Source organism: Cibotium barometz, chromosome 27 (assembly GCF_041138505.1).
Source record: "Cibotium barometz isolate CiBa-2024 chromosome 27, ASM4113850v1, whole genome shotgun sequence".
In the NCBI taxonomy this organism is placed as follows: domain Eukaryota; kingdom Viridiplantae; phylum Streptophyta; class Polypodiopsida; order Cyatheales; family Cibotiaceae; genus Cibotium; species Cibotium barometz.
The window spans coordinates 33242250-33254120 of NC_141072.1; the positions used below are offsets into that span (position 1 = coordinate 33242250).

Here is an 11871-nt window from a genome sequence, read left to right on the forward strand (position 1 = left end):
AGAGTCCACCACCCATACCAATGCCTCTGCTGCTTCAACTTTAGAGCCCACCACCTAGAGAGCCATCACAGATTTCTTTATGATACTACACACATTCACATCAGAGAGTCCACCACCCATACTAGTGCCTCTACTTCGACTTGAGAGCCCACCACCGACTCCGTGCCCTAAAGGAGTTCTTAAAGAACCAGATCCATCCCTTCTATGAGTGCCCCCACTTGGGGTTCTTAGAGGGCCTAATCCATTCTACGAGCCAGACACCCCTAAATCAAAGCATCAGGATCCTCTACCACACAGAGGCAAACCAGGAGGTTCTCCAACATGTCATGGTCCCATCTCAGAGGCCTGACCCTCTTTCTACAGGCCTAACCCTCTTTCTACTCAGAGATTGACACTGGATGAGGAGAGATCATAGGAGAATCATCTTCTAGACCCTTAGGGTCTTTAGATGACACTAGTGTCACTTTCTTCTTTCTCTCTCCCTCTCCCTCTTATTTTGAAGTGGTGCAATGCTGTCCACAAATTGGGCCGGAATCAAATCCGTTTGATGGCCAAGATAGACGGCTAGGATGATGTGGATGATTTGGACTCTTAGGTGTGAGCGCGATCTATGATTTCCTTGTATCCGTCTATGCCCACAAACTTAACAGATAACGCACACCGTCCAGAGATCGCCATAGCCAAGAGACTCCCCCAAGCTCGAAATTCTTCAGTGTTTCTGTGATATGGCCATGGTGCTGGATTCTGCGGGCATGGCCCTTCTTCACAATGGATCATCCAGCACCACCGTCGCTCTCATGGTCCCTTCTTCACCCGCTCTTCCTCGGTCGTACACCCGCCTTGCCGTACCAATATGCTCGGGCCTGAGGAGGCTCGCGGCTCCCTCCAAGTTTTCTACCAGTACTTCGATCTCCCATCGTCGGGCTTCACGAGGGATCGTCTGCGAGCAGCAGCAAGAAACCCTGACTCCTGGTATGATCTCTCTTTTTTGTTCTTTGTCTGCAAACTTTAACTCATTGCATGCGACAGTTGGAACCTTTTTTAAGTTTTGTTGGTTGTTTTGATCGGGCTCTGAAGCTTGCGAACCCTAATTTTGGCATGATATATAGGGAAAAATACTAGCTCTTTCCATCTGTACAAACCCTGGCCGTCCCAGAATGCGTTTTCGCCCTCTTAATTTGAGTACGTAAATCCTGATTCTGGCATGTCGTAGGAAGAAACCCTTGGCCTTCCTGCCCTTTCTCTGTAGTATTGAAGTGTGCAAATGCGAATCAATTTTTTTTTGCGCGTTAACCAAACCTACAAGACTGCATACCATAATTCTATTGTGAAGAAACCTTAGCTTTTAACCTGACCGAGAAGCTTGCAAACCCTATATGGATGAAGGAACTCTACCTCCGTGGAATGTATCAGGAAGAACCTCTAATTTTTGGTATTCTACTGCATGTAGCATGTTATTTGTGACAGTCAGACCTGTTACACACTGTTTCTGGCATGTCATTTCTAGCAGACTAGCTGCATGTATGTCTATGAAGCTCCTTTGTGGTTTATGTTGAAGATCATCCCATGTTTTAAGCAGCAGGTGCCGTGACTGACAAGACCTGGAAAGAGCTCGTGCTGGAGAGTGATGTCCCTGTGCTCGTGGACTTCTGGGCACCTTGGTGTGGACCATGCCGCATGATTGCCCCTTTGGTCGATGAGCTCGCCGTGCAGTATGCGGGCAGGGTCAGGTGCTTGAAGCTCAACACTGACGAAAGCCCTGCCACTGCCACCGAGTATGGGATTCGAAGCATTCCCACTGTAATGATCTTCAAACAAGGGCAGAAGAAAGACACTATCATTGGAGCTGTGCCAAAGGCAGCATTGATAACTGCAATCGAGAAATTTCTGGACAGATGAAGTATAGTTATCTCTCTGGTCCATCTTGTGGTTTGACGGCCCACATGCCTGTGATTATACTTCAATCTAGCCATGGGCAGTATAGAGCCTTCGTGTAAAGTTCCAACTGTAACTTATTAGGGCTTAAAGGTTTCAACTCTTTGGATTTTTGTATTTGCTATTGCTTGATGCTTCTAAAGGTTGTCCAAATGAAAAACCAGTAGTATATATGAGGTGCAAAGGAAAATCCCCATATGGCCATTTCATGTTCATCTCTGGCTTAAGGTTCATATGGCCATTTCATGCTATATCTGGCTTAAGATTGTGGTGGTTTACTGGGCAAGGGGCTCCTCATGTCACACTGCCTAAATTTTTACTGGTTGATGATAAAGTGATGACACCTTGGTAATTGCTGGTCTTGTCATCACACTTTGTATCATAGCTTTGCATGTTTGGAAACCAAGCATCTTTCCTCCTATGTATCAGCACTCGTATTCAAGCTCGACACTACTTAAACTTCATATGTGTAGACATCGTAGACAAATGGTTACTGCTTAAATGTGAACTGACTAGTTTTTATCATGCAGTCCATGAACACTTGGGCAATTGATTGATAGGGAAGAGGGTTTCTTGTTTCTCATGGATTCCCACAGGCGTTGTTTGATGTTTGAAGATCCTGCACTGAAATGATGTCTCCCTCTCATGTGTTATATTGGCATAGCCTCATTCAGGGGTACTGTCTAGTCTAGTTATTAGATCCAAGGGTGATGACTCATTGACGAGTCCTGAAGCCTCATCTGCTGACCTACTGAAAGCGACAAACAGAAGATGTAATGTGCTTCACATGTGGTACTTACACCATAGTAGGGGTTAAGTACATACCCAACTAGGTCATGCCATGAAAGTTGCCCTTAAAATGTAAATGGATGCATAATCTTTTGAAGGTCCGAGTGAATGCTTGTAAATGTAGGATGCTAGAACTTATGAATGTTTAAGTACTGCCCAAAATTGAAGTTAATGTCAGATTACTGCCAACAGAGGTTTGACTATCAAGCACAACTTTGAAAGTAAAAGAAGAGAGTAAAAAAAGAAGAAAATAGGGGAAAAAGGGTAGTCAATGATAGTGTCACATGCGCGGAAGCTCTGTCTGTTTTCAGGCCTATACACCTTTCATAGGAACATCATGATGCAAAATGCAAAGAAGAGATCGAGAGGAGAGAGAGAGAGTTGTATTTTTAGTGTATTCATATAGTGCAAAAAGGTACATATCTTTGGCACCCATAGGCATGCCCTTGAAAAGATGGAAAACCTATCCTACCTAAGCTACTTTGTGACTTGACATCAAAAGTGTCTGACACCAAAAGTGTCAGAAGAAGAACTAGTAGCCAGCATTTGTCTTATATAGGCCCTTGAAGGACAAGTGGTGACCTATTTGCTATCTACCAGTTCCTTGGACATAAATAAACCATTTGTTGTCGACATCAGCCCTCAAAGGCTCATTTGCTGGCTAACAGGTGCCTTGGTACACACCCACACCTATGATAGTTGTTGAAGCTTTAGAGTCAAGTCTTTTAACTGTTGTAAATTAGGGATTAGCACTAAGATTAGTATGGTTATGTGTATACACATGACATCCCCTTCTACTAAACTTGATGACGGGATTCCAACTTCTAAGCTTGGATGGTTGTCATCATCCCTTTGTCTCCACATGGACTCCCAAGCCTGTCATCCTTCTCTTCCTAGCAACCTTTTCACTGAAAACCTTGCCTTGTCTCCAACTCCACTCCAAATGTGATGAAGATCTATGCATCTATTCCGCTTTGTCCCCTTGCCTTCAGGCCCTGTCCTTGAACAATTTCTTTGGTCTTCTTTACCTGAAGATTGAGTTTGGTACCATCACTCCACCCCTTGGATGATCATCATACCTTGGAACAGTTTTCTTGAAAGCCTTTCTTGGTATGCGCCAAGTGGCATCTAATTCATAGGGCTGCCATTTCCTTGGGTCTTGTGGAAGACCACCAACCAACCTCTTGGGAACTTCTTCCATGTCTTGTGTTACTCTCCTTGGAATGTGCACCTTCATTTGGGACACCATCAGTGTTTAGCATTGTTGAACTTGAAGCTCTGATACCAATGTCATATGTGTGGAAGCTCTGTGTCTTCTTTCAGTCCTAAACACCTTTCATAGGAACATCTTGATGCAAAACGCAAAGAAGAGACGGAGAGGAGAGAGAGAGCTATATTTTCAATATATTCATACAGTACAAAAAGGTACATAACTCTAGCATCCATAGGCATGTCCTTGAAAGGGTGGAAAATTTATCCTACCTAAGCTACTCTGTGACCTAACACCAAAAGTGTCGGATGAAGAACTAGGAGCTAGCCTTGGTCTTATATAGGCCCTAGGAGCTAGCCTTGGTCTTATATAGGCCCTTGAAGGACAAGTGAATGGACATAAATAAATTATTTGTTGTTGCTAACATCAGCTCCCTCAGAGGCTCGTCTACTGGCCAACAAGCGCCTTGGTCCACATCCATGTCGGCTAGTTACTTGGACATAAATAAATCATTTGTTGACATCAGTCCTCAAAGGCTCATCTCCTGGCCAATAGGCACCTTGGTCCGCATCCATGCCCTATGATAGCTGTTGAAGCTCCAGAATCAAGTCTTTTATTTGCTGCAAATTAGGGATTAGCACTAGGATTAGCATGTCCATGGGCATGCTCATGACAAATAGCACGAGATTGGATTCTTTTAATTGGGCCTACTAGTTAAAAGACCGAAAATTTTGCTATGCGTAATAGTTGAACCTCTCACGAAACCTAGCCTTGGCTTGTTGTGCATTAATTGTTCATGTGTGCAGGCAAAATCTACTACTCTTCTTGACTCTATCTTCTACCTCTTAGTCACTTTCAAAGTGCTTGTAGGAGATGTTTTGAACGAGGAGAGCGAGGTTTATTTTATAGGAAACTAAATCAGCCAACCGTGATCAACCAACTTTGAATCAATTTCCTTCAGTTGCATCAACTTGTGTTAATTTGTGTCTTGTATTAATTGTATTCAGACATTTCTCCTTTTATTAGATCAGGGCTCACCATATGGATTCATTCCCTACAAAATTCTAATCCCTACCCTAATTCTAATAGGTAGACATGTAATGCATTCATCCAATGAGTGGGTGACTTGTAGTTGGGATTAATAGACTTGATTCAACTAATATATGTTTTTTTGTGGAAGGACAACTGTATATTGAAATGCCTATATTTTCTCTCTTTCATTTTGACATCCTTTTCAAAACCCTTGCATTTAGATTAGGTGACATGTCATAGAGGATTCGTTTTTGCTTTTAGATTTGGTGACATGATGTAGACGATTCGTTGACTTTGCTTTGTAGAGCTTACTTTGCTTTGTCCATTTTGATCACCAAGCAACAGCCTGAAGTAGACTAGACACTCATTCTCTATTAAGTAGTTCTAATGTTGGAAATGTGTACATGCATAATAAGATAGGAGTAGCTAGATGCAAATTGGATACCTAGCATCATAAAGTGAATATAATGTATCCAACACAAATGAAATAAGACCATCATTTTACATACATTGCAAACCAATTTCCAAACGATAAAATAAGACACAAAAGTTGTAAAATAAATGTTACGCAACATAATAAGTATCAATGATTCTTAATCACATTTTAGATACACTTAGCAAGTTTTATGACGACTTAAGGATGAAAGAAATACATATGTAAAAAATACATTTTGATGCCTAAGAAAGGTAACATGTATTCATGTTATGTTTAAAAACGAAGACAATAGCATAATCCAATATATATATATAAATATAATAGTTGGTAAAGAAAAATTTATATGAAAGTATAACAAGATGTAAAGAAAAAGTTATATGAAAGTAAAACATAAATAAAGATCCAAGCCTTCTCTACCTTCTCGTGTGAATATGAGGATGCCATGGGCTACTCCTCATAATGGGGCTGTACATTAGCCACCATCCTAAAGCATGGTACAAGACCTTAGTTAGAAGATAAGGATTGTGTACCTTGGTTTGGTGCATTTGTGGATTTCATTAAGGCCCACTTTATTGACTATCCTTGTGGATCCGTATACCATGGTAGCATAATAGTCCATTGGCTTCATTGTCATTATCAGTTGTATCGCCCCTACTGGGACTTGTGTGACAACACTACGTCATTTGTAGCTTTTCAACCATCATTCCATGGATAGCTCTTACTCTTGTTTCATCAAGTTTCTACAAGTCAGTCAGTCTCTCTACTGCTAATGCATTTTTTGTTAGATTTTCTTTCACAACCACTCACTAAGTATTGTAGTAGAATTATTGCTTCAGGATGAAAGGCCAAAATCAAAATGATAAGACCTTGTATGAGCTTTTTTTCCTAGTTTGATACTTGTTTCCATTTTTTTGTTAGAATCGCACACAATATTTTATTAGTGCTCTTGGTTTAACCATTTACTTGATCATTTGCTTGTGGGCAATAAGGTGACGATTTCCTATGCAATACCAAGAATTCTGTAATAGTAAGTGACTCACAATAGCATGTATGAAATTCATTCCTTTGTCACTCTAGAGGACAACCACACCTCAAAATGATGTTCTTATATAAAAACTTAGCAATTACAACCTTTGTTATTACTTTGGCTTGTGCCCACTTGGTGAAAGAATCAATGCTATAGAGTAAGCTTGTAATTTATTATAGTAGGGCTAATGAATGGGTCCTATCCCCATTTCTTGAATGGCTGTTGAGAATAATGATAGGTGTCAAAGGCATCCTATCCTTCTATCGAGATACTATGAATTGTTGATACTCATCACAACCCTTTGAGTTGTATCACCAAACAAAGCTGGCTACTATAATCCTACTTACAAAACTTTATGAGCTATGGTTCCTATGGCATAATGTCCACCTACTACACCAGAGTGTGTTTGTTTTCAAAACATTAACAAATTTATCTCATGCGCACATCAATGTAACACATCATCTTTTCCTAACTTCTACAATTGATAAGGAGTAGCTTGCTTGACCTTGATCTCTATTGACTAGCAATCAATTGATAAGGAGTAGCTTGCTTAAACCTGATCTCTATTCAATGGTTTCTCATTAGGGAGTCTGTAAGGTAAAAGTTAGAGATCTCTTCACTTCATTTAGGAACTAAGTCAAGCTTGAACAATGAAGCATGAGTTAGATCATCCAATTCCTAGTTCAACATTTAGGATTCTTCACATATGATCAACAAGTACATGCTATGAATCTTTCTCACCATGACAATTAAATCAAATTCTAAGAGAATAAGCAACTAGCATGTATACGTCTAGTTGAATTTGGTTTGTTTATAAGGTACAATAAGGCTTGATGATCAATAAAAAATACAAATTAGTTAGCCAAAAGGTAATGTCGATACTTCTTTACATCATAAATTGTAGCTAATCCTTCTCTTTTTGTGATTGTGTAATTCATCTCAACATCATTCAATTGCAAGCTTGTAAAGTACACTAGATAGTCCAATTTATATTCTCTAGGTTGTGCCAAAACACATCTATAATAAATATTGATGCATTAGTGTGCACATGGAAGATGAGATCCTAATTGGGTGGCCTTAGAATAGGTGCATTAGCTAATGCGCATTTCAATTCATTGTATGCTCTTTGACATTCCTTAGTTCACTCATAAACTACACGAACTTAACTTAATGGTCTAGAAATCACAGCACAGAACACAATGAATCTCTTATTAGATATTTGGTAGTACCACACTATGAGGTCATGCACTTATGCCATCGGCACTTTTGTCTCGCCAGGTTATGGGTTTTTCCCCATAGATATTTGGTAGTACCACATTATAAGGTCATGCACTTATGTCATCGTCGGTACTTTTGTCCCACTAAGCCATGGGTTTTTCCCCATCACCATCTAGGTGTGAATGGGCACCTTAGAAGGGTTAGCTACTATATAAGTAACCTCATGGGCTACTTGCTCATTTACACTTTCTTTTTCTACTTGTAGAGAGCTTCATCTCTCTCCTTTGAGCTTGCCAATCTCTCTCACACTCTACACCCTTGTGTTCCTTTCTTTGAGCATTGTGTGTGTGTGTGTGAGTTCAGCTCTCCATTCTGTGTGAGCTACCAGTGGTATCAAAGAAAATCTTTTCCATACCTTGTTTTTTGGTCTTCTCTACACCGTGTTCAAGCTTTCCATAGCTTGTATTCAAGCTTTCCACTGCTTGTTTTACTTGGTTTTTATCAGGAGGCTACAGCTCTTTATCACTCCAGGTTTAGGTACTACTCGAATCTTTCCCATTAAAGCTTTCTTTCTCTACGAATAGTGAAGGAGGTTTCCTCTTCTCAAATTGACTCTTGTACTTCAAGCAACAGCTCTACCTAAGTCATTTCTAATCACTGATTTAACTCCAACCCAAGCGATTCACTACAGCAATAGTCGGCTTCTTTTTCCAAGTGATCATTTCACTTAGTCTAAACGTTTCAGCAATGCAGTCACCAAACGATCTGATTCCACTTTTCCACTGCTTCATCTACAAGCGATGTGTCAATGGTGGTTATGAGCCTTGCCTTGGTGTAACTACTTCTACTACTCCTCAAAGGGGTCAAGGCCAACAGATCCAGCATCAAGTTCCTCAAATTATTATTGACTAAAGAAGATGGGATTCACATGATGCTCAAGCTTTAGCATTGATTGCCTTGTCAGTTAAAAGGTCTATTGTTCTACACATTCACTCTTGTAGAACATTCATGCTTGCTTGGAATACTTTAGAAATTATGTAGCAGGCTAAAAATGATGCAAGGATTATCGATCTCAGAGAAGGCAACTTGATAATGAAAATATACAAGAAAAGGGGTCCATGAATAAATGCTTAACAAAACTATAGGACTTGAGAGAGCAACTTCTCAATACTGATGAAGTCATTCATGAAAAGGACATGATTAACATCACTCTTAACTCATTACCTGAATCTTCTCTGGGTTTCAATACTTGCCTCCAACTTTCTTTGAGAGGCAATGTAGCCCCTCTCTAATGTATTAGGAGCTTGTTAGCTTCCTATTGTTGTAGGAGGAACAGTCGAGACAGGATGTCTTTTAGAGTTCTAGCAGTGATCAAGTGCTAACAGCTAAAGATAAGGGCAAGAAATTTTAGTGAAAGACCAATTCAAACAAAACTTCCGAGGCTAAGGATGCCAAAGAAGGTGACTTGCTAGTATTCCGGCCATGCAATTGAAAATTTCTTTTTAACTTCAAAATAAGGAAAAGAAGAAAAGGGAATCCAATAAGGGTTTCCCACAGTTTTGCCAGAGTTCCAAGAAAGAGCACTCTGCTAATATTGGTGAGATGGTTCACTACTGTTAGTGGTGGTGAGGATATTTATCTTCAAAATGTACTTTTTATTTGAGGAATTAAAAAGAATCTACTTTCTGTGCCCTTTCTAGCAAGGAGGGGAGGTTATGTTAAATTTGCAAATGATAAATGCATTGTTATCCTATGATAGAGAAAAGGGACAAATAGATTATGCTTAACCACAAAGTAGTTTGTACAAATTGGACATGTATGACAAGTGTGATGTTTGTCAGACAGACACTTCTAATGCAATGAAAGATGCCCAATGTGTTTGATGGTTTTGTATAAACATGGGATGGTGTTAAAGAATCTTCCTCAACTCAATCCACTGACAAGATATGTTTGTGAAGGATACATCCTCGGTAAAATTTCTCCCAAAGAATGCAGCAGAGATAGAGCTGATCACACAAGGTGCAACTCATACGCAATGATGTGTGTGGTCCAATGAGGATTACTTCTTTGGGAGGAAACTTATACTTTGTTACATTCATTGATGAATGTAGCTAAGTACGGCTAGTCTTACCCTGAAAGAAAAAAACAAATGTATTTTTTTATTTTCAACACTTTGTTGCTATGGTTGAAAATGAAACTGGCTTAAAAGTTCAAACTTTTCATTCAAATAAAGGGGGGGAATATATGTCTAATGCATTCAAAAAAATTTGGCATAAAAAGGCATTAAGCATCAATGTACAACTACTTATACACCATAGTAAAATGGTGTTCTTGAGAGATACAAGAGAACTCTCATGGAGATGGTTATACAACATCTTATACACCACAGTAAAATGGAGATGGTTATACAACTGCTTATACACCATAATAAAATGGAGATGGTTATACAATTGCTTATACGCCATAGTAAAATGGTGTTGCTATGAGAGATAAAATAGGACTCTCATCATGGAGATGGTTAGATGCATGGTTAAAGGCTTCTACACAAGTTTTAGATTGAAGCAATTCTTTGTGCTACCTATCTATGAAATAGGTACCCAACTAAAGCTTTGAAAACTATCACTCTTTATGGGGCTGGGTTCAATAAAAAACCTGAGGTCAAACACATGTGTGTTTTTGGTTGTTTGGCATATGCATATGTGCCAACACAAAGCAGAACTAAGCTTGATGTCAAGGCAATAAAATGCACTTTTGTTAGTTATAATGCTAAAAGAAAAGGGTATCATCTCTATATCTCTCTCACCAAGAAGATTACTGTCAGTAGTAGGGATGTCATTTTTGTAGAGAATTATGTCTATCCAATGATGAAATTCAATAAGCATGCACCTGACATGTTTGATGGGTTATTACCTATATCTATTTATTCTCATTAGATTTTACCTATTGATCCTTGTCTGTCACACAAGGGAGAAATGCTCAAGGATTTTATGCGCCAACTTTAGATTAGTTGAAAGATATAGTAAATGCTTAAATATTAGCAATCAATGAATTATGCCTAGATGGGTTAGAAGCGCTTACCTTGTAGGATAGAAAATTGTTTGCTCCTTTTGCAGAGTAGGATCAGATCTTGTGCTCAAACCACTTCTTCAGCAGATATTGCTCAATTTGCATTTCTAGTTCTCTACATGATATAGATGAACCAGAGTCTTTTGAAGAGGCTCAAGAAGATCCAAATTGGGTGAAATCCATGCAAGATGAAATTCATGCCATTCAAAAAAAATGGTACTTGGCAAGAAATATATTGGTACTAAGTGAGTTTTCAAAATTAAGAGAAAGGTAGATGGATCAGATTCAAGGCTAGACTTGTTGCAAAAGGTTATGCCTGGATTGATTATGATGAAACTTTTGCTCCCACTTCCTGTATGGCCACTATCTGATTTGTTATTGCTTTGGCACCCCATAATGGATGGAAAGTGTACCAATTGGACATCAAAACAATGTTCTTGAATGGTGACTTTAGGAAGAAGTTTATGTGAATCAACCAGTTGGATGTTCCTAACCTAGTCAAGAATAAAAGATATGCAAGCTTAATAAAGCTTTATATGGTTTGAATAAAGCTTTATATGGTTTGAACCAACTTCCTAGAGCTTGGTATCAAAAAATTCATGCCTATTTAACTAGACACGGATTTTAAAATAGTCCTACGAAAAGCACTTTATATGTGAAAAAGGACAAGCAAGATTTTTTTGGTGTTGCCGTGCTTTATGTAGATGACATGCTAGTGAGAGAGACTAATAAGGATTTCATTATAGCCTTCAAGGCTGACCTTGTCTCAAATTTTGAGATGTCAAATCTTGGTCTTTTGCACTACTAATTGGGTATATGATTTATTCAGCAAGATGACAATATAGTCATTAAGTAGTCAAAGTACATCAAGGCACTGCTCAAGAGGTTCATTTTTGCAAACCAATCTCTACACCAATGGAACCTAGTGTAAAGCATAGTCTACAGGATGCGGATGAACCATTCAACATACCCACTTATGATCAAGCTATTGGATGCCTAATCTATTTATACTACAAAACTCATAGTGAGACATGTACTATGGTGTGTCACAACTTTCAAAGTTCATGCATTTCCCAGGCAGTAAGCATTGGCAGGTACTTAAACATATCTTCAGACAGTTATAAGGCACTCATCTTGGATTGTTCTGTGACAAGGGGG

General features: G+C 39.1%; 1 protein-coding gene across 2 annotated transcripts; it reads left to right on the plus strand.

The window, feature by feature from the left end:
* Positions 1 to 605: 605 nt before the first annotated feature.
* Positions 606 to 2106, plus strand: LOC147623308 (uncharacterized). 2 transcript variants are annotated; one of them, XM_086821423.1, is made up of 2 exons: positions 606 to 972; positions 1583 to 2106. In XM_086821423.1, the coding sequence occupies exons 1-2, from the start codon at positions 726 to 728 to the stop codon at positions 1897 to 1899; spliced, it is 564 nt and encodes a 187-aa protein (XP_086677549.1). In that variant the 5' UTR covers positions 606 to 725; the 3' UTR covers positions 1900 to 2106. The 2 variants fall into 2 exon arrangements, with proteins under 2 accessions (XP_086677549.1, XP_086677548.1); XM_086821422.1 differs by having other exon boundaries at positions 609 to 972; positions 1580 to 2106.
* The last annotated feature ends 9765 nt before the right edge of the window (positions 2107 to 11871 follow it).

What these genes read in the sequence shown, in the direction of transcription:
- LOC147623308 (XM_086821422.1), top strand. Translation starts at nt 726, where the DNA reads ATGGCCATGGTGCTGGATTCTGCGGGCATGGCCCTTCTTCACAATGGA. An exon ending in GCAAGAAACCCTGACTCCTG is followed by an intron (nt 973 to 1,579) that starts GTATGATCTCTC and finishes TGTTTTAAGCAG; the next exon opens with CAGGTGCCGTGACTGACAAG.